The 23,440-nt window shown below is 37.2% G+C and overlaps 2 protein-coding genes across 2 annotated transcripts; both read right to left on the reverse strand.

Moving 5' to 3' along the window:
• Positions 1 to 6,263: 6,263 nt before the first annotated feature.
• On the reverse strand, positions 6,264 to 7,450 carry LOC131639675 (uncharacterized). Its single transcript, XM_058910151.1, has 4 exons — positions 7,408 to 7,450; positions 7,178 to 7,326; positions 6,625 to 6,968; positions 6,264 to 6,495 (listed from the first exon to the last, which is right to left on the reverse strand). The coding sequence occupies exons 1-4, from the start codon at positions 7,448 to 7,450 to the stop codon at positions 6,264 to 6,266; spliced, it is 768 nt and encodes a 255-aa protein (XP_058766134.1).
• Positions 7,451 to 8,321: 871 nt separating this feature from the next.
• On the reverse strand, positions 8,322 to 11,075 carry LOC131639673 (uncharacterized). Its single transcript, XM_058910150.1, has 5 exons — positions 10,723 to 11,075; positions 10,494 to 10,591; positions 9,103 to 9,441; positions 8,829 to 8,877; positions 8,322 to 8,709 (listed from the first exon to the last, which is right to left on the reverse strand). Exons 1-5 carry the CDS (start codon positions 10,956 to 10,958, stop codon positions 8,628 to 8,630), a joined length of 804 nt encoding a protein of 267 aa, XP_058766133.1. The 5' UTR covers positions 10,959 to 11,075; the 3' UTR covers positions 8,322 to 8,627.
• Positions 11,076 to 23,440: the final 12,365 nt, after the last annotated feature.

Here is a 23,440-nt window from a genome sequence, read left to right on the forward strand (position 1 = left end):
TGAAAACTGCGGAGAACCAACTTTGCTATGAATCATGTATATATTTAGTTAAATCTAATATATACCTTTAAAAAATGTCTAAAGGGGATGCTTATCAATATGAGTAAATTGTACTAATAATATATTTGTTATTCTTTTTGTTATAATTAAAAGATTCATTTTTTTTATTTAGAAAGTTAAAGGTCCACCTCAAAAATATTTTTGACAGATCAATATTAAATAAATTCTTATATTTTTTTAATGTTAATTTTTTTTACTTAAAATAAGATGTCGTGTCAAATTGGATTTTAAAAAAAGGAAACTCATATTTTGTTTATAGACTTAAAAACTATTTAAATAAAAGTCGGATGAGATGTTAAGACCGGATAGAAGACATTAGATACTACAACAACAACCAAGTCTCTCAAAGAGAAGTCTTTACGTCAGGTTATTCAACCGAGTTGAACTTCCTCTAATTCTTTGACTCGGAAAGCCTTTGTTTTTTAAGAGAGGCTTAAGTTTTTAGAGTGTGCTTTGAAAATTTAGAATAAAGTATTTGGTAATATGGATTTTCAATTGGATGAGTTAAGATAGGAGGTTAGTCTCTAACATCTTAGAGCCGACTATGGGTTACTTTATCATGATGAAATTTCTACTAGGTCTAAAGTTATTTTAGATGTGCGGCCATTGCTTCAAACTAATTAAGGATTCTCTTTTGTTCTAGAGATCTCAGAATATGTGGTTGAAGGAAAGAGGTGTTAATACTGCTTTTTTCCATGCATATGATAAGAGTAGGAATATGTGGAATGTTATCTTGGTTGTTCGAGTAGGAGACAGTTGGATAAAACGTGTCGGTGAGATTCGCCTGAAAGTGACTAAATACATTAGTAATCATTTTCAGAAACCTATTGTGGATACGCCTCAGTTGGATGGTGTGTCTTTTTTTTCTCTTTCATATGTAGACTCTAAGATGTTGTATTCTCCTTTTCTCCAATCAAATATTAATATGACAGACTCTCTCTGTGACGTGACTAAGAGCCTTGGTAAAGATGGCTTTATTTCTATTTTCCTAAGGAGGTTTTGGTACCTCGTGAGAGAGGATATGAGGATTTTGTCTGACCAATTCCACTCTCAGGCGACTCATCCCTAGAGTTTTTCCTTCTACTTTGTGACCTTGATTGCGAAAGTGGAGCCTCCATCCTACTTAGGGGGATTTCCAACTTATTTCCTTAGTGGGATCGCTTTATAAGATAGTCGTCAAAGTTATGGCTTCTAGGTTGGGTAATATTATGGAGAAAAGTATCTCTCTGAATCAATTTGCCTTTCTTAAAGGAGGACTAATGATTGACGATGTTGTAGTAGTTAATGAGTTAGTTGAAACTACTAATAGATCTAAAAAATATTGTCTCATTTTAAATATGGATATTGAAAATGCCCAAAACTTTGTAAGATGAAGCTTATTGGATTATAAGCTTTATATCAAAAGGTGGCACGTCTATATTCGTGACTGTGTTTTTTCAGAAAAGATAGTTGTCTTAGTTAATGGGAGTCTGGCCCAAAAGATTATTATTAAGAGAGGGTTGAAGAAAGGCGGCCCTTTAGCTACTTTCCTTTTCTTACTTGTGGTTGAAGGATTTAATGGGATGTTTGATATGGCTTTAAATTTGGATCAGGGTTCAGAGTTTAGTCTTATGATTTGGATTTAATGGGTGATTTTCTCCATTATAGGTTGGATAATCTTTCGTTCAACTATCTTTCTCTACCACTTGGTGTTAATCTTGGTTCTGAGTCTTCTTAGGAACATGTGATCAGGGTTATCTCTAGGAGGTTGGTTACCCGGTGTCATAGGTTTGTTAGTTTTTGTTTTTGGTATGGGGATGGGATAGTTGTTCTCCTAAACTCGATACTAAATTCTATACGAGTATTCTATCTTTCTTTTTAGTATGTTTTACTGGCTTAATATCCTTTTTAGTCCCGTATTTTAGCCTTATGGTTCATTTAGATCCCTTAATTTAAAAAAGATCCATATTGATCCCTTAACTCTTCAAAATGTGTCATGTTAGTCCTTTTTGTCTAATTAGAACCAGGAAAAATTAAAATTCGGTCGCTAAATTCGTTGCTAATTTGACGAAAAATTACTAACTTGGTACATTTTGAAGAGTTAAGGGACCAATATGAACTTTTTTTAAAGAAAGGGACCAAAATGAACCTCGAGGTTAAGGTACAGGCTAAAAAGGGTATTAAACTTATTTTACTTGTCAAAAAGTTCAGGGCGTGTGTGTTCCCCCTGCAAGGGTGGGGATAATCAAAGGTCTTTGTAATTATAGGTATATAACACGTTTTGGTAGTGAGGGCTTGCTAACGATAGCGAGAAACCCTGTGTAGTGGATTTTTGAGGTTGTTTAGAAGACCAACTCACATGAGGTGAGAGGCCCTGTTGATAGTCGGCGCTGCTAACTTGCATGCAGGCAGTCAGGTTGATAGTGTGTTAGGGTTACGGGGAGCATAATGCTCTTTGAGTAGTGGAGAGTGTGTATGACTTAGAGTTGTCTTTTCCCCCTTTAGGGATAATATATTAAAGGAGTTCCCAGCACCTAGGGTTTCCTTGAAAAAGACCACCATCCCCTTAGTCAAATGGTGGATAGTTGAATCCTTATTTTCAAGGGAGACGTGAGCCACTAACAAACCTGAATTTCTCTTTATCCAAGACACGTCCTACCCCATGTTTTTTCCTCCATAAGAGAGGAAAACTCAAGGCTGAGGAAATACCACCCTTTAGGCGACCTTTTGTTGTCGCATTCTCTTAGGACGGTCCCAAGGCATCGCCCTAGGCAAGGCCTTTTTCAAATATAATACTACATAGTCCCTCAAGCACGAGGCTTTGGCAGAAGGAGAAATAGTTTTTACTCGCGACTAATGGGAGTATCTTGAGAACTAGTGCTTCCCCCTACGAGGTTTTAGCTTACCTTAGAAGTCCAACCTCTTCTAGACACAATAAAGTGTGGCTAGGATAGTTGGGCACTAAGCCACTATGACGAAGTGGCTTAACCTTTCAGGAGGGACTTCCATCAAGCCCTCTAGCAAGATTAGAAATCAATTCTTTGAGGATTTACATAGGTCGTGCCTCTTAGGCGTGATTTATTGAAAATGATTTCGACCAAGGAGATACTAAGCTCCTCAAGCGAGACTTTAATTAGTTTGAGAAACCTAAGTTCCTCAAACGTTGTAATGCATAGCCCTCGAGCAGGGCGTGTTAACCTTTCAGGTGGAACGTGTTAACCTTTCAGGCAGGACTTCTATGGAGCCCTCTAGCCAAACTAGAAATCAAGTTTTTGTGGTTTAACATAGGTCGCGCCTCTTAGGTGTGATTTATTGGAAATGGTCCTGCCCGAGGAGATACTAAGACCCTCATATGAGAATCTGATTATTTTAAGGAACCTAAGTTCTTCAGACGCTGTAATGCATAGCCCGACTAATGAGACACTGAGTCCCTCAGTGCGGAGTCTTATCCTTTCAGGCGGAACTTTCACCGAGCCCTCTAGCAAGACTAGAAATTAAGTCTCTGGGGCTTGACATAGGTCGCTCCTATTAGGCGTGATTTATTGGATATGATCCCGTCTGAGGAGATACTAAGTCCCTCAAGAGAGAGTCTAATTAGTTTGAGGAACCTAAGTTCTTCAGACGCTGTAATGCATAGCCCGAATGACGAGACCCTGAGACCTTTAGGCGAGGCGTGTTAACCTTTCAGATGTGACTTCCATTGATCCCTCTAGAAAGACTGGAAATCAAGTCTCTGGGGTTTGACATAAGTTGTGCCTCTTAGACGTAATTTATTGGAAATGATCTCGTCCGAGGAGATACTAAGTCCCTCATGCGAGAGTCTGATTAGTTTAGGAACCTAAGTTCTTCATACATTGAAATGTATAGCCTCAGATGATGAGACACTGAGTCCTTTACGTGGGGCCTCTTCCAAAGCTACACCCTTTCGAATATTGGTTCTTTTTTGTCACCCCCACTCACCCGAACGAGCACGCCACGACTTACGCTGTTGAGGACGGAGTGGAGGGAAGATGTGTGCAGTTGAGAATTTTTAATCAAAAGAATAGTCCATACTCAAGTAAACATTATTTTAAATCTTAAACCTCTCACTTATAGACGTCACTATATTTACTTTGCGAGTTTTGTGAAGTACACCACCCCATCAATGGGCATATTCACGAAGGATTGTCGTATTAGAGTTCATCATCAACGCGATCACCTTCCAACAGCATTTGGCACCGCCTATGAAAATTTGATTTTCACGTTTCTAATTCAACGACTATCAGCTAGAGCTCTGAGGCTTCAAAGGGACCAATGTATAAAGGCCACGCCATTTGGAAGGATCTTTCTTCCCATTATAAATATCATTATGCTTATCGTTCTTATAAGTTAACCATCATATGCCTTACCTTATGCTACTTACTTCTAGTATTGCAACCCACGTGTTAGGAAAAAAATTAGGATAATCCCAAATCACCAGAGATGATGGTTAGGGGTTGGAGAAATGATAGCCTACGGCCGAATGTTAGGATATCTAATGAGGTGTTCACGCCCTAACAATGTATGAGATAAAGTATGGCTAAACACCTTAGAACTATGAGATGATAAGGACAACTATATCACTTTACATCTGTCCTTATAGATAGTTGTCCCTAAGCAAGATTCTAGGGCCATTAAATCCTAAAATTTTGACTATAAAGCCATATGAACAATTCAGACTCAGTTATACACTATTTTAGACCCAAAACCTCACAATTATGATTGTTATTGACTTGATCGATGATGTTTACTGATACACCCCCGAGGTTTAACCCACTTAGTATTGGGTCACTTGATTTGGGAAGTTGAGCTAAATTACAAGATGGTCGCACCATATTCGTACACCTAATCATGTTCATCTAACTACGAGATTATTATATTCTCTAACAATTGTCATATGAGGCAATTGTCCCCAAATAATAATCTAGAGCCTAAAAGTTATAAGGTTGTCATGCCACAATATCATACGAGATCAAAGTCGTTTAAACATTTGAAGACCATGAGATGCTAAGGACAACTAGATCCTCATACACCTGTCATCAAAGATATTTCTCCCAAAAGAAAATTCTAGAGCCTTTAATGTCTAAAATTGAAGTACACATTATTATAGGGCCTATAAATCTTAAATAAAAGTCTAAACTCAAGTACACATTATTCTAAATCCTAAACCTCACATTTACGATTGTCATTTATTTAATGGTAAAAGTGTTTGCATGTATACCTCCCACCACCATGCATATTCTTGAAGGATCGTACTCGGGGGAGCTCACCAACAACATCATCAACAACACTTGAAGGAAAAAAAATCCTCCTAGATCATGCCCGAACCAAAATAAATAAAATAAATTAGACATTCTCTATCCACCCAATGGGGTGCTAGTTCACCCAATGGGGTGCTAGTTCAGCACGGTGAAAAGTCAAAAATACCTCTAGATTCCGAGGATGCATCTTTAGATGCACCCATATTAAACACTCCACACACTTTCTTGAGTGAGTCACCGCGTGTTACCAAAAAAATGTTCAGAGATGCGTCTCTATATCCATATTAAGGTTATTTTTATATCTTGTCAGATCAATACACGCCTAATTATAAGTACTTGCTATAACATGATCATTTATGGAAGCACGTCCATTTTTACGTTGGTGTCACATCGCACACACAAGGAACAAGAGCAATGTGAATTGCATCATAATGTTCTTTTTTCCCATATAGAAATGTGTATGATTCCATATGCGCCTTCAACTCTTGGAGAAGTTGTTAGAAGACAAATGTGTGGTTCTCCTCTCCTTTTTCGAGCAAACCTGAAACAACTCAAAAATTGTTGTTGTCGTCACCTTTAACATCTATAATCCGCTAAATGTATTTGTGCATAAAAAGGGACATCTCTATGATATAGATGATTTTTTATAACTTTGGCGAGTGAGATGGTTTGCTAATGCGAGCATCCTTGAAAAAAATTGAAATTTAGGAGTTGGAGAATCCGGAAAACGTGAGTCAACATGTTCAAAGTAAGAAAGAGACTGATTTATGGAATTGTCACTCTCTATTAGTATGACCTTTTTAATAATTTACAACATCATTCCAAGCATCCATTATTTTTTTCACTACCACACCATCTTTGACAATTTTCCCATCTTCACCCTTAATTTGTTTGGTCCCTACTAAAGGATTAGCTATTTTTCTCGCATTTTTGGTTATGTGATACCTACAAAGTAATGCATAGAATGTAGAAAACATCTTTGCAACCAAATTCATCAATGTTGTATCGTAATCGGTTATAATGACCTTTGGCATATTTTTCTTGGTCCTTCAACATAGTCTTGCACCCTTCCAAAGACCGTGTAACGTTGTCCTCTTTTTTGCTTTTCAAAAATGCAAAACCTCCTAACAAAGTCATCTTCGCTGAAGTAACACCAACAATTTCCAAAAGTGGAAGCCTATACTTGTTTATTTTATATGTTGAATCAATTATAAGCATAACGTAAAATATGTTGAACAACTTGATGGAATTAGGATGACTCCAAAATATATCTCAAATAGTGACTCCATCCTTACACACTATGTACCTAGAAACATATTCTTCATCATCCAGAAGCTTCAATAGTTGTTGCATTTTAGTTCTTGGTCCTCTTATCGCCTTGTACATTTTCTTGATATTTGAGACATTTTGAGGTCTTTTATGTTTCAACATTTCAAGTATGTGTTTGGGCGACACCATATTAAATATCATGTCATAAACAAGTTCTTTCTCCTCAAGATTAAGGAGACATACAATAGATTGACCGGCTAGCTTGTGACACGAGTAATTAATATGTATACTAGAAACCAAATTAAATTTCCATGTATTATTCTCCTTACGGTATCCACAAACCTTAAAAGGACAAACACGCTTTCTCGATCTGGTGTCATCCTGTTTCAAGTTTCAAAAATGTTGTTAGTATGTTCCACGTCTTTCGCATCTCATTCTTACAGATACATGTCTTCTATCATAACCATTACCAGACCTCCCAATTACAACGCTGAGCCCAATTTTGACGGCCTCCATGCGGGGATCCTTTGGATCATATGTTCATGCTCTACAAACTCCTATTTAGTTGTAAATTGTTCATGAACATCTACCTCCGCAATAACCGGTTTAACATCCACCTCGATATTAATTGGTTTAACATCAACATCGACATCACTTGATTTAACATCACCTTCCACTTCATTCGATTTAACATCCACATACACATTAGCTTTAGGGAAAGTATCTGGGTGCACCATATCTACAATTAAGCATAACATAAAAACGAATTTAATATTCAAATTTAACTTTAGAACAATTTAAAAGTGCATATCTGGATCACATGCTACATAATCTGGAGATGCATCTCCGGACTCAACGTTCATTATTACAAGCAAAAATAATATTAATGCAAGTAATATGAAAGGAAAAACATGTTCTTTACCTTAAAGTGTAGCTTCTTTTGCTCCTTTTGATGTGATAAAACGCAAAAATGCTATTTTGGAGTGCAAAAGTTGATTGAGAATAGAAGAATATTTTTTAAGAGTTTTGAAAAAATAGTGGTGTTTGATCATGAAGAAGAACATGTAAGGGTGATGTTTTATTAAATTTTCTGCTTGACATTATCAGATATGCATCAATGACATACATCACTGATTTCGAAGATGCATCTTCGAATTAGTTTTTGACATAAACAGGATGTGGCTCACTTTCAACACCTTTTTGTGTATATTAGATGTGCCCGAAGATGCATCTCCGAAATATTAAAAAAAGGTAGAATCAAATTTTTAATGTGTTCACTCTCACCACATAAGATGGATAAAGTAATGTTAAAATGATTGGTTTATCCATTACTTATAGACACTAAAACCGTTCATTTGCCAAAGCCTAACGATTCTCCAAAATTATTCAAGTTTAAGCATGATGCCTTGCTACAAGATTAGTGCTCACGAGAACATTACTCCACATAAGTGAAATGTTTACTCTTACTTATGTGAGTATGACACTTTTGTCAACAGTGATGCAACACAGCTCATCCCAACTTTTGCATCCAAAAACTTATTTGCTGAGGGGTTATTGTTAGAAGCCGATCAGGATATGGGTTATTTGCTGAAGAGATTGTAAGTGTCATAAAAATGCAAGGTTGGAAAAGCTTATATCAACACACCTACAACTTCAATGCAAGGTGAGAAAGATAGTTCTGTTCAAACCTAATCAATCACACAACAAAAAAAGTTAGCTACTAAAGCTATTAAGTCATCCAAAGTTACAAGTTTATTCAATCTCACCAAAATTTACCACCCATATGACTGGTGTAAAGGAATATTACAATAATTGTTGTGAAATCATGATATAATTGCTTAATTTGAAACAAGATTTAACTGTTTCAAGCTAATCTCACAAAAAAATCTACTGAAAAAAAACAGCTTCTTGATACATGTTACAGTTCATTTGGAAAAAGCATTTTGAACCCAAGTCCATTTTGTATCTGACAAAACTTAATCATTTGCTGCAAAAGTTCTGCCTTGCTTAGTTTCACTTCAACTAAATTTCAGTTATCAATCAAGTCTCATCGTTCTTCTTACTTTTCTTCTTTCTAGAAGCAAAGCTGCTGGGTCCAATTTCTATCGACATTCTTTTTGTTCTGCAAAGTATAAAGAAAATAAACTCAACGTATAGTTTTGAAACATCGGTAATTTTTCTGGTTTGTCCTAATGTTTGAAAACTAATTTGTTTCATGTATTCTTTGCTGAAGTAAAATACCTTGACGATAACTCTTCTGACTCATTGCAGTCCTCATCAGCAACACCATCTACAAGAAAAATGTCATCTAATCAGCGGATTTTTCTCGTGCAAGTAAAATAGGAACCATAAGACATATCACTTATCTCACTATCAATTGAGATAAGGAAATAAAGAAATAAATAATGTGAACATGTAAGCAAAAGCATCTAAGCTATAGTATTGAATTCACAAGTTATCTAAACAGTGAATCTCATTTGAGATGAGAGAAAATGGGTTATGAGAGTAGACGTACCAATTACATCCCCCTCTTCAGTTTCCTGTTCTGACTCGGAATCAGAATCTGAACACCATCGATCTCCTCCATCATCGTTGTCCCAGCGTTCTCCAGCAGGAGGCATCCAGAACTCGTCTTCTTCTGAGTCTGTTTCCTCATTACAAGACTTCCTAACTTCAGAAATAATCTCTTCAACTTTCTTATCCTTCTTCTTCTTTGTCCTCTTCTTCTTCTTGTTCTTCTGCTTGTTCTTCTTCTTCATTTCAGCTTTAGTAAAACAATCTACACTTTGCTTCTCTTGTAAACTCTCGTCATTTTCCTTTCCTTTGCCTGACAACTTCCCTTCTTCTTGTTGATCTGTTTATGAATGAAAGCGAAAATGCATAAGCTAATAAAGCTCTAGAAATACACTCATTCAACCATCATATACTCGACGAACAAATTTTGAATTCTCTACTGCAAATACAATCATGCAGTTGTTGATCTCTAACATTAGATGAAGATTGGATAACTCGTATTTCAATGTGTATTTTAAAAAAAATTTGATCAAGTCAATTTATGATTCACATAACATTCAGCAGTCGAGATCCCTTAACTGTGTGATTGTGTGTTTACCCCAACGGAAGAGATTCCAGGTCCATACCCTAATATTAGTTGAAAAACTGAACCTCGTCATATTATTTAAGCATCCACATCATTCCAAACAAAAGAAAAGAAAAAAATAGTGAACCATAATTTTGATCCTTCAATTAATAGCAGATAGACAAATCAATCTTCCAACTTCACAGAACAGCAAATGGTCCATGAAATTGAAGATTGTCAATCAAATCAGTCTCTATAGTCTATAGCATGTAACAAAGCCCTAAATTTGTTTAACTAGAACTCCCACTGTTCTGTGTTTTGCATCATAATAAACCGCGAGACTGTTTGTGAGAACATATAGAAATGGATTATTTTCATAAACTATCTAAGTGTATGTTTGGTTTCACGGTTAGAACACTTGGAATTAATTTTGGTTGAGTAGAATTGATTTTGACACACTCCATTGCTCTCAAGTAGAATTGATTTTGCTTTCTAGAATTGATTCTACTTGAAGATAGAATTTATAGCTTTTGAGTCTAACGTGATTTTTACACGGTTCACCTCACTTTTGCATGAATTTATCCAAACATAAATCATTTTACCTTCAATTCACTTTAATCAAAATCAATTCACTCAATTAATTTTTTTTCACCGCAGAACCAAACATATTATATTTCATTTATACAAGCATAAGCGCTTAATTAAGTTGTTTACCTAAACATTGTCATACACTAATTTTTCATTTAGTAAACTTAGATGATCAAATTGCTCGAACTAAAACAGAACGACTAACCGAAAAATCGAATGAGTAAAAAAAAATGACAAACCTAATTTATTGAGAAATCTTTTCCCAGTCATATGCTTCCAGATATGTTCTTCCGATTTATTAACATTGTCTCCGGTTAACTTACATATCAATTTCGAACTGCAAACAAAATCAAACAAATATCTAAACCATCAAATACTAAAAAAAAAAAAAAACAAAACACAAACATTGAATCATGCTAAAACAACTACATAAAAAAAACAAAAAGGTTTAAGGAATGAATAAATTACCGACAGAGAGGGTCTTGATTGAACATATTGAGAGGTGATTTTTTATTAGAGAGAGCGAAATCGATTAGACCCAATCGACATTTTTTGCTGTTGGAGTAAAAGGGTATGTCTTTGGAGAGAACCTCGTGACCTGTCTCAACGCATTTGAATCGGCCGTTTTCAATCTCTTTGAATGTTGGTGAACCTAATAGGTTGTAGCCTTCTTTCTTTTTCGCACTCTCTTCCGTCGTCGCCATAACCTTTTTTGCTGGAACCTGAATCGAGGTTTTTTTGTTTTGGTCAGATAAAACCCTGAGCTCTTTGTTGCGACGACGGTAGTAGACAAAACCTGTGGATTCAGGATACTACTCATTTGCTTAACGGCGTCGTTTCATTATAATTTTTTATATAAGAAAAAAAACATTTTTATTATATTTTTTTTTTTAAGAAGCTAAATATATTAATAAATTATAAATCCCACACTAAGCACAAGAAGTGCAGCATGAGACCACAACACCATTACAAAGAAAGTTTGAACTGCAATAGACTAAGGGTGGCAAAATGGGCCGCCCGCCCCGCCCCGTGCCTGCCCCGTCTAAAGATCTATTTTTAAATTTATTTTTTTAATAGTTTAATAGTCTTTTTTAACTTTCAATTAAATTTTTCACTTATTTTTCAAAATAATTTTTTATAAAACATCTTTTAAATAAATTTTACCTAAAAAATATTGCATATATTTACAAATAAATATATAAAATAAAATCATCAAAAATTTGAATTACTAGAATTAACTAAAAAAGGCGGGCTTAAGGCGAGACGAGCTTAACGAATAGGTGAGGCGACCTTTAGCGGGCGGCGGGCTTTGGCGGGGCGAGCTTAGGAGAGCGGCGGATTTTGGCGGGGCGGGCTTTGGTGGGCGGCGGGCCCAAAATCTCAACCCAACCCGCCATTTTTCGGCAGGTGCGTGGGTCGGCCCGGCGGGCCACCGCCCGTTTTGCCACCCCTACAATATACCATATCAGGGGCAAAACAACTCTACCTGTCAAAATAACTAAACCTGAACAGCCAGGGTGTAACCGAATAAAAACAAAGTCCTAGCAGCCAGATGAAAAAAAAAAACACTAAAGACTAACCGTAAAAAACAGACTACAAGACAGATTGTTGTTGAAAGCCACCAATGTTGTAATTGTTAAAATTTCCAGCAGGATTAACCTGCTTCAGCATGCACAAGTTGTTTCTAACAACCAACCAAATTTGTTACATTGGCAAGAAACCCAAAATATCCCGCAACAGGACTGAAGCGGTACCGTCTCGCAGAAAAAATTGCACTGCAACACAGAGCTGCTCGGAATAACTCTGCGCTTGAACCCCAAACGGCTACATTACTACTGACCTCCAATCCACGCCCCCTTGCATAAAATTAATCTGAGATTTACATACCATTGCATCAGCTCACAGCTTTGTAGTTTACAGCTCAACCAATTCCATGAGGTCCTTTGGAAAGCTTCAAATGTCTGATTAGCCGATTCAGCAATGTTTTTGAATACCATTTTATTCCTTTCTTTCCAAATGCCTCAAATGCAGGCAAACCAGACCACTCTACTCTGCTCGCTGTATTCCTGCCACTGCCGAGTAATGCTTCAAATTGTTCAAGATAATCCTTGCACTCTTTTGGCAGCACCGCTTGCAAACCTAGCCACTTGATAACCTGAGGCCAAATTCCTGCAAAAATAGGACACTAAAAAAAAAGGTGAGAAGCCGACTCAACCTCTCTGCACCCGCTAGCGCACCAAATACTATTCTGACAGATGATACCTCTCTTAACTAGGTTATCTTTCGTCGGCAGTCTATTATGGAGTAGTTTCCATGCTAGGAACGATACTTTTGAAGGTATTGGTTTGTGCCATATCATAGACCACGTCTTTCTGCATGCAGTCTTGTTCTCTTCCCTCAGCATCTTGTAACTCTCCTTCACTGAATACTATACCGAGTTTGTTAGACGCTGGCCTAAGGATCTAGAGGGGGGTGAATAGATCTCTCAGAGTTTTTAGGAGTTAATTGAACTTTAAGCGAAAGCGGTTCTGAATCGACTCGCGTCTATTCCGAACCACTATTGAAACGATTGTATATGTGTTAAAACCACTAAATAGCTTGAGATAAACGATAAGAGAATACCCTATAGAATCAATATGTCGCTTAATGAAAATCGATTAACTTCTTATATGATGAACGATGTTTACAATGCAGTAATAGTGAAAGAAGCAAAAATACAAACACTTGGTGATAATGATCAAATTGATAGTGATTCAATGTGTGATGAATTATGATGTTTATACAAGTTCTTAATTCACAATTTTAACACTTGAATCGTTGATCAATTTGCTATTATAACCAAATATGAACAGAACGTAAATGAAAAGATAAAGGCGACAAGAACACGATATTTGTTTAGGCAGTTCGTCGATCGTCCTCGCTACGACTACGTCTGCCCCCAATTCCAAACTGAAATTGGGAAATCTTCCATTAATGTTGAAAGCAGTTTATACAAAGAAGATAACAAAACGATAAACGATAAACCAAATTTGTCGATCCTTTGAATCTTCTTCCCCCTTAATCTTGAGTCAGATTAAGGTCTTCCAAGAGCTTCACTTTGATCCCTTTCTGCAGTGTCTTGAATTGCTCGAACACTTGTTCTTCAATCTTCACACTCAGTTGGATCCTTGATGAAGCTTCTTGATAAAAACCCCCAAAATTCACCTATCTTGGAGGACAAAACCCTCAGATTTTATTCACCAAAAACCCCACAAATCTTCACCCACTAGGAATCTTCAATTCCGTTCCATGGACGTTATCGAACTCGATCACTAACCCTCAACACAAGAATGATTATGTGTAATTGTGTTGGAGATGACGAAGAACGAAGATGAGAAGCCTTTGTGTATCTTTCAGTTGTTGGTGTTGAGAAGCAATAATGAACCTTGGACAATATATATGAGAGCTTATCAGTTGGAGCAGAGAAAACCAGAAATTTTGGTGTTTTTTGATCAATTAGGTCGACCTCTTGTCGTGCTTAGGTCGACCTAGCAGAGGTGCATTAGCTTTGAATGATATTTGCTCCCAGTTAGGTCGACCTGTTAGGGAAGTAGGTCGACCAGAATTCTCTTCAAATGCGTTTTGGGACATTTCTTCAGTTTAGGTCGACCTAGTTGATGTGTGGGTCGACCTAGCAGAAGTATATGAAATTTTCTCCATTTTAGGTCGACCTGGGTTGACAGTAGGTCGACCTAGCTGCTGCTTTTCTGCATTTTTCTTGTTTTGCTTGTGTTGAGTCGACCTATATGCATAGTAGGTCGACCTGCTCTGTCATAAGTGACCAATGCTTGCTTTTCTTTGAGTTCTTCTGCTTGTGCCTTGTTGCTTGTATGCTTGTTGAGTTTGCCATGAATCAAAAACATCTTTGTGAGTGTGATCTTGTATTCACATACTCCCCCTTTTTGATGATGGCAAACTGGTAGTAGAAGCTTTGGCAATAAGTGGTAAAATCTCCCCCGTACACTCAGCTGAGCTCCCCCGTACACTCAGCATCTATTCACTCAGCTGAGCTCCCCCGTACACTCAGCATCTATCTCCCTCTTTGACAACATCAAAAGAGATACAAGAAAACAGAAGAGGAGAGTAACGAGAGAAACATAGATAAAACGCTAGCATTCATAGTATAATAGATAAAAGGTAGATAGTGATAACATGAGAGCCAAACATGTTTAAAGGTACACTTTAACATACATGATAATCCAAGAGATTAACAAACAAGGCACAGTACGACAATATGTAAGAATATAACATAATGATAATGAAATGAAATGCAATAATATGATGATATGATGGAGAATGCATCCTAACGCCTGCCCCTTCTCCCTCTTCCTCTTTGAAATGTATGAGGATGATCCTCTTCAACTTGTTCCAACAAATCAAGCACAGATAGATTGAGAGTGTTGAAGCTTTGGCTTATGTTGGCATGACGATGCAATGCCGTTTCCTCAAACTGATTCTGTCTTAGAGTCGAGTTGGAGGCAAAAGTCTCAAAATCGCTTTTGTGGTCTTGAACCAAGCTGTACAACGATTGATATTGTCGTTGTTGTTCGTCATAGCGATCTTGTTGGAGCTGTTGCATTTGTTGGAATTGGAGCTGTTGTGTGTCGAAGTGTTGTTGTTGTTGGAGTTGCATATTTTCAAGCATGGAGATGATGTTGGACTGATCCGGCGGAGGTGGAGCCGTGTATCCCCAAGGAATTTCTTCCTCTTGAGGAGGGACATAATGCCAATTTGGATCCGTGTCATGAGCTACATCTTCCATGGTGTGATCCTCATCATTTGCTATTTCTTGATAATTTCCTTCTTCTTCATTTCCTGCAATGTGACCAAATTCCGTAGGATCATCATAGTTGTAGATGATTTTTCCGGTTCCCTTTTGAATGAGATAGTAGGTTTTCTTATTTGGATCCCAATGGTATCCCATGAGGGTTAAGGTTGTTTGGGAGAAGTCTTGATTCTGTTTCATGTGAATGTAGGACAAACCATCGAGTTTCATTCCGAAATGGTTCACGATTGTTTGAATGATCGAGCCATAACATGGAGCAGTAGTCTTCTGCTGTACCTCTTGAAACTTGGCAGTTAGAAAGTGTGGCCAGTGCACACGCGTCCTGTTTTGAATCAGGTACATTAACACAACCTCATTTCGTTCAATTCTTGAGAATCCTCCTGCTCGTGGTCGAATGACTCTTGAGATAATCCAGTTGAGGAGCCTAGGATCTCTTTTTAGGTGACCGGCTATGATGGATTCATTTGTCTTGTCAAAGATGGCAGGGTCTTTGAGAATAGATTTCATGTAGGCGACATGATCATAGTTGGCTGGAATGTCATCGTCTTCTATACGGACTTCATCTCCCAAGAGTGTAAGACCAAAGATACTTATCCAGGCTCGTTTGTCAACAATATGGGATCTCGACCCCATCTTAAATCGAAAATTACAACCTTCCTCTCTTGTGAACTCTGTATAGAAAGCCCTAACAGTATTCTCACAGTACGGTGTGGCACATTCCAAAAGGGGATGAACATTTTGATGCTGAACAATACTGACAACATCAGGAATGTGCATATGCTTAGCAACATGTTGATTAAAGATATATTGCTTGACTACCTTCCTCTTCATTTGCCATTTTTCAAAATTTTCTTTGCAGTCGGGATGAACAAGGGCTACAGCACTTACCGGTTGAGAGGATGATCCAAATGCGATTTCCTTTCCCTTTCTTGATTTTGGAGGCATTTTTGCTGATGATTTGTGTAAGAGGGATGATTTTTGACAACCTTTGGACTTGAGGAATTAGGGTTGGCCGTACACAATGATATGAGAATGAGTGGGAATGGAAAGAGGAAAGATTAGTTATGTATGGGGATGGGTCGGGTCGACCAACAGACCCAATTTTGGGAATTGTTACAGCAGTGGGTCGACCTAAATGAAGGCTGGGTCGACCTAACAGAAGCAATGAGAAAAAGCATCAAATTAGGTCGACCTAAAATATGGGTAGGTCGACATAACTGAGCATTTTTGGTTTTTGTTGAAAATTTTCTTCTGTAGGTCGACTCAGATGCAAGGTAGGTCGACCTAAGTTGCTTCAATTGTTTGAAATGCCTTAGGGATGTTACTATATGATGGATTTATGCTTAGTTACTTGCTTGTATGCCCAAAACATGATATGTTATGAATGGAGATGATAGACACATATATGTAATTGAGATATATGGATAAACGTACATGAAGTCACTATAAGCATGTTAATTGATAGCATATTATAGTATCAATAAAATTTTTGGAAGTGAACAACAATCACGTTACCGCCTTCTCAATGTGTAGGTGTCACCGTTTAGTGGAAGCCTTTAGTCAATGTGGAATAATGCCTGGCTTGATAATGAACTACCTTTATATTAAGAGAAATGTTAGCTTGAGAATAACCAATATATAGATATAAAGTAAAGGAATAACTTTAAGAGAACAACAAACGTAATTAGCCCAAATTAGAGATATCTAATATCCCTAATTCCCTACGAATGTTGAAGTATTGCTTCGTTGCTAGAGGTTTAGTGAAGATGTCCGCTAGTTGCTTCTTGCTTTCTACATGTTCAAATGTAACGTCTCCTTTTTCTACATGATCTCTTAGGAAGTGATGCCTTATTTCAATATGCTTGGTTCGTGAGTGTAAGACAGGATTTTTGCTCAGGTTTATGGCACTTGTGTTGTCGCACATGATAGGTATCCGATCAAGCTTAATACCAAAGTCAAGAAGTTGTTGCTTGAGCCATAATATCTGTGCACAGCAGCTTCCAGCAGCTACATATTCTGCCTCAGCAGTAGATAATGCAACCGATACTTGTTTCTTGCTATGCCAACTTATCAATGAATTTGAGAATAGATGACATGTTCCACTGGTGCTTTTTCTATCGGATTTGCAGCCAGCAAAATCTGAATCGGAGAATCCTACCAAATAGCACTCATTTCCCTTTGGATACCATAGGCCATATGTAGTAGTTCCACGTAAATATCGCAGAATTCTTTTGACAGCTTTTAAGTGAGATTCTTTTGGACAAGATTGATATCTTGCACACATACACACACTAAACATAATGTCTGGTCTTGAGGCAGTAAGATACAATAGTGAACCTATCATACCTCGGTACAATTTCACGTCAACCTCTTTACCTTTCTCATCTTTGTCTAGGTTAGTATTTGTTGCCATAGGTGTGTCAATTTCCTTCGCTTCACTCATTCCAAATCTTTTGAGCAGCTCTGTACAGTATTTAGTTTGACTTACAAACGTTCCATGACTGAGTTGCTTGATTTGTAGGCCAAGGAAGAAATTTAGCTCACCCATGAGACTCATCTCAAATTCACTCTGCATAAGCTTAGAAAAATCTTTGACAAGTTTTGCATTAGTAGATCCAAATATAATATCATCTACATAAACTTGGACTAAGAGAACATCTTTATCTTTTCTTTTAATAAAGAGAGTAGTGTCAACTTTACCCCTAGAGTACCCTTGACTAAGAAGAAATTTGCTCAAACGTTCGTACCAAGCCCGAGGGGCTTGTTTAAGACCGTATAGAGCACGTTTCAGCTTATAAACATGAGTTGGATACATGTAATTCTCAAAGTCGGGTGGCTGAGCAACATAGACTTCTTCATTTATATAGCCATTTAGAAACGCACTTTTAACATCCATTTGGAATAGTTTGAAGTCTTTAGAACACGCATAGGCAAGTAAGAGACGAATAGCTTCGAGACGTGCTACAGGAGCGTATGTCTCTTCATAATCAATACCTTCCTCTTGATTATAACCTTGGGCAACTAATCTAGCTTTGTTTCTAGTAATAACGCCGTTTTCATCAAGTTTGTTACGAAAAACCCATCTAGTGCCTATTACTTGATGATCTCCCGGATGAGGGACTAAGTCCCAAACATCATTCCGTTTTAATTAGTTTAATTCTTCTTGCATGGCCATTAGCCAATGCTCATCAAGTAATGCGTCCTTAGCATTTTTCGGCTCAACTTGTGAAACAAAAGCAAAATGATGACAAAAGTTACTTATCTTTGAGCGTGTTGTAACGCCCTTTGAGATGTCTCCTATTATGTTGTCAATTGGATGGTCTTTCACATTTGTCTAGGCCTTAGGAAGTTTTTCATTGTTTGAGATGCTTTCATTTTCATTTTCATCATGAGACTCGTCTTTCTCTTTCTCAGCATCTTTCTTTACAATATTTTCATTCTCATCTTCCTTATCTTGGACAATGTCTTCAGTGGATGGACCTGCACCATTAAACAAAAGACCTTTCTCGACATATTTTGTATAAGATTCATCAAAAGACACGTGTACTGACTCTTCTACTATAAGTAATCTTTTATTATATACCCGATATGCTTTGCTAGATTGTGAGTAACCAAGGAAGATGCCCTTATCAGCTTTAGCATCGAATTTACCAAGATTATCCTTACCATTGTTCAAGAAAAAACACTTGCAACCGAATAAATGGAGATGAGATACATTTGGTTTTCTACCTTTTAGTAATTCATAGGGAGTTTTGTTCAGTATAGGACGTATTATTATCCTATTCAAAACATAACATGCGGTGCTAATCGCGTCAGCCCAGAAATACTTAGGTAGACTACCCTCATTCAGCATTGTTCTTGCTAACTCCTCTAGAACCCGATTTTTACGTTCAACCACACCGTTTTGTTGTGGTGTTCTAGGAGCTGAAAAGTTATGCTCAATTCCATATTTATCACAGTATTTTTCAAAAAGATAGTTTTCAAACTCTCCACCGTGATCACTTCGAATTACAACTATTTTGGTGCTCATTTTATTTTGACATAATCTTGCAAATTGTGTGAAAGCTGGAAAAGTTTGATCCTTACTAGGTAGAAAGATTGTCCAACAAAATCTAGAGTAATCATCGACAATGACAAAACCATAGATGTTTCCACTTATGCTTTTAGTCCTTGAAGGGCCAAAAAGATCCATGTGAAGTAGTTCAAGAGGGCGTGATGTTGAAACCACGTTCTTTGATTTAAAAGAGATTTTTGTTTGCTTTCCCTTTTGACAAGCATCACATAGATGATCTTTTGAAAACTTCATTTTAGGTAAGCCGATTACTAAATCTTTTGTGACAACTTTATTAAGTAAGTCAAAATTTATGTGGGCGAGACGTCTATGCCAAAGCCATGAGTCTTCGCCTAGAGCAACTAGACATTTGGTACTAGACTTAGATACCTCATCCAAGTTTAGCATATAGATGTTGTTTACTCTTAAGCCGTTAAACATAATATCTCTTTTCTTAGTATGTTCTATTGTGCAGCCAGAATTTGTAAACATTACTTTAAAATCTTTGTCGCACAATTGACTTATACTTAAAAGATTATGCTTAAGGCCTTCTACTAGCAGTACATCAGTTATAGTAGTGGTAGAGGGGTTACCTACACTTCCTTTACCAAGTATGGCTCCCCGATTGTTATCTCCATAGGTGACATACCCCTTTTTCTTTGCGTGAAACTCAACGAAAAGAGATATGTCTCCCGTCATGTGTCTTGAACATCCGCTATCAAGGAACCACAACCTTTCACCAATGTCAAGACACTTTTCCTGCAAAATTAATTTAGAGAGGGAGGTCCCCAATTTTCATTGGGTCCTTGGTAGTGAGTACATAATTTGTTGCACTTGGGCAACCATTGAAATACTCCTTTAGGAACTAAAATCCTCCTAAATTTGCATTTTTCAATGGTATGACCCTTTTTGCAACAATAATGACAGGTAATATGATGAGAATATGCTGTTTTGCTAGTTGATACTTTTGGTACAAAAGTGTATTTACTATATAAAGGAGTATACGATCTTTTGAACTTATTTGGATCAACCGCAAAAGTCACTTTTGGTTGTAGAGCCTTGTCTAATTTGGATTTTAGATCTCTTACTTCTTTTTGCCAAATGTGACATGTCTCACAACCAAACCATGATGTAGGATCTATTTCAACTTTATCCTTTTGAATGTCTAGCATAGATTGTTTTAAAGCTTCCATATCCTTTTCGGTTTTCTCAACTTTTGATTCAAGATATGAAAAGATTTTCTTATTTGAGGCCAAAAGTTTGAAAGCTTCAATTGCATCTCTATGTAATTCTTCAAAAGCAAGTTTTAGTTGAGAATGAGATACCTTATCTATGAGTTCAGGTTTAAGATGACTTACAGTTTTCTTTTTCTTGTGTTGATGAGCCATAAGGCATAAGTTTGCTGATTCTTCTTCATCGCTTGATGAGATTTCACTAGATGAATCACTTTCCCATGCTATGTAGGCTCTTTTAGATTTGTTATGACCTTTGCTTTGGTTCTTCTCTTTTTCCTTCTTAAGATATGGACAATCCGGTTTGTAGTGACCGGCTTTCCCACAATTAAAGCAAGGGCCTTTGATTTTTCCTTTGTTGTTGTCATCTTGTTTGAACTTGTTTGATTGCTTTCTATAGTTGATCAAGCCTTTGTCAGAATGCTTTGCTCCATTTTTCTTTAGATATTTGTTATATCTTCGCACAAACAGTCCCATTTCCTCATCATCGGAGTCTTCGTCATCACTTGTATCACTATCCTCTAGCTCTTGTCTTGAGGTCTTGGAACTTGAAGCCTTTAGAGCTATTGACTTCTTCTCTACCTCTTTCTCCATGTTCTTCTCTTTCTTTGCCCTTTTCTCATGCATGTCAAGGCATTTAAGGTGTTGTTCATGTTCCTCTAGTTTACCAAAGAGAGTGGTAATGTCTAAGGTGTTTAGATCATTTGCTTCCTTTATTGCTGTAACCTTGGGTTGCCATTCCCTGTTCAAACATCTTAAGATTTTGTTAGTAGCAACTGCATTGGAAACAGGTCTATCAAGAGAATTTAAACGATTTTTCAAGTGAACGAATCTCTTCTGCATGTTTTCGATGGATTCACCATCTTCCATGTGGAAGAGTTCAAATTCTTGAGTTAACGTATTGATTCTAGCTAGTTTGACATCATCCGTTCCCTCGTGGGCAACTTGCAATGTGTCCCATATAGCTTTAGCGGATCTACAATGGGAAACGCGATAGTGTTCATCAACTCCTAGAGCTGAGATTAGAATGTTTCTCGCTTTCCAATCGTATCCATATCTCTTTTCATCTTCAGCATCCCAAGTATTTTCTGGTTTTGGAACAACTGCACCAGCTGCATTTGTCATGGTGATCTGAAAGGGACCATTGACAATAGCTGTCCAGATGTTCCTATCAATTGCATTGATGTGGACACACATACAATCCTTCCAATAGCCATAGTTTTCACCGTTGAAAACTGGAGCTCTATTGTGAGCCCCTTTAGGTCCGGAAGCCATCTTTCCAATAAGTGTTTCACGTAGCACGGAATAAACCAGAGCTCTTGATGCCACTTGTTAAACGCTGGCCTAAGGATCTAGAGGGGGGTGAATAGATCTCTCCGAGTTTTTAGGAGTTAATTGAACTTTAAGCGAAAGCGGTTCTGAATCGACTCGCGTCTATTCCGAACCACTATTGAAACGATTGTATATGTGTTAAAACCACTAAATAGCTTGAGATAAACGATAAGAGAATACCCTATAGAATCAATATGTTGCTCTAATGAAAATCTATTAACTTCTTATATGATGAACGATGTTTACAATGCAGTAATAGTGAAAGAAGCAAAAACACAAACACTTGGTGATAATGATCAAATTGATAGTGATTCAATGTGTGATGAATTGTGATGTTTATACAAGTTCTTAATTCACAATTTTAACACTTGAATCGTTGATCAATTTGCTATTATAACCAAATATGAACAGAACGTAAATGAAAAGATAAAGGCGACAAGAACACGATATTTGTTTAGGCAGTTCGTCGATCGTCCTCGCTACGACTACGTCTGCCCCCAATTCCAAACTGAAATTGGGAAATCTTCCATTAATGTTGAAAGCAGTTTATACAAAGAAGATAACAAAACGATAAACGATAAACCAAATTTGTCGATCCTTTGAATGTTCTTCCCCCTTAATCTTGAGTCAGATTAAGGTCTTCCAAGAGCTTCACTTTGATCCCTTTCTACAGTGTCTTGAATTGCTCGAACACTTGTTCTTCAATCTTCACACTCAGCTGGATCCTTGATGAAGCTTCTTGATAAAAACCCCCAAAATTCACCTATCTTGGAGGACAAAACCCTCAGATTTTATTCACCAAAAACCCCACAAATCTTCACCCACTAGGAATCTTCAATTCCGTTCCATGGACGTTATCGAACTCGATCACTAACCCTCAACACAAGAATGATTATGTGTAATTGTGTTGGAGATGACGAAGAACGAAGATGAGAAGCCTTTGTGTATCTTTCAGTTGTTGGTGTTGAGAAGCAATAATGAACCTTGGACAATATATATATGAGAGCTTATCAGTTGGAGCAGAGAAAACCAGAAATTTTGGTGTTTTTTGATCAATTAGGTCGACCTCTTGTAGTGCTTAGGTCGACCTAGCAGAGGTGCATTAGCTTTGAATGATATTTGCTCCCAGTTAGGTCGACCTGTTAGGGAAGTAGGTCGACCAGAATTCTCTTCAAATGCGTTTTGGGACATTTCTTCAGTTTAGGTCGACCTAGTTGATGTGTGGGTCGACCTAGAAGAAGTATATGAAATTTTCTCCATTTTAGGTCGACCTGGGTTGACAGTAGGTCGACCCAGCTGCTGCTTTTCTGCATTTTTCTTGTTTTGCTTGTGTTGAGTCGACCTATATGCATAGTAGGTCGACCTGCTCTGTCATAAGTGACCAATGCTTGCCTTTCTTTGAGTTCTTCTGCTTGTGCCTTGTTGCTTGTATGCTTGTTGAGTTTGCCATGAATCAAAAACATCTTTGTGAGTGTGATCTTGTATTCACAGAGTTCAGTCTGTCACCTATGTCTATATGTAACGCCCGATATTTAATTATTTATGTTAAATATTTTTGAATATTTTCCCGATTAAATTGTCGAAGTGTGAGTCATTGTGAAATGCTGATTTAAGTTGTGGTGTTATTAGTTGAATTAAATTGGTTGATTAAATTGAAGAAATAGTATTAGAATAATACTATTATTATTATTATTATGGACTTTGAATGGTTAGAAGTAGCATTATTAGGGGTGTGAATATTAGGCC

This window comes from Vicia villosa, unplaced genomic scaffold (genome assembly GCF_029867415.1).
Source record: "Vicia villosa cultivar HV-30 ecotype Madison, WI unplaced genomic scaffold, Vvil1.0 ctg.002739F_1_1, whole genome shotgun sequence".
NCBI lineage: Eukaryota > Viridiplantae > Streptophyta > Magnoliopsida > Fabales > Fabaceae > Vicia > Vicia villosa.

Bases quoted from the DNA above. Each gene is read 5' to 3' on its own strand.
- LOC131639675 (XM_058910151.1), bottom strand. From the start codon at position 7,450: ATGAACGTTGAGTCCGGAGATGCATCTCCAGATTATGTAGCAT. The intron at 7,327-7,407 runs GTGATCCAGATA...GCTTAATTGTAG, and splicing joins ATCTCCAGATTATGTAGCAT to ATATGGTGCACCCAGATACT. The intron at 6,496-6,624 runs GTACATAGTGTG...AAACAAGTATAG, and splicing joins GATGAAGAATATGTTTCTAG to GCTTCCACTTTTGGAAATTG.
- LOC131639673 (XM_058910150.1), bottom strand. From the start codon at position 10,958: ATGGCGACGACGGAAGAGAGTGCGAAAAAGAAAGAAGGCTACAACCTA. The intron at 9,442-10,493 runs GTTTGTCATTTT...ATTCATAAACAG, and splicing joins AAGATTTCTCAATAAATTAG to ATCAACAAGAAGAAGGGAAG. The intron at 8,878-9,102 runs GTACGTCTACTC...TTTTTCTTGTAG, and splicing joins TGAAGAGGGGGATGTAATTG to ATGGTGTTGCTGATGAGGAC.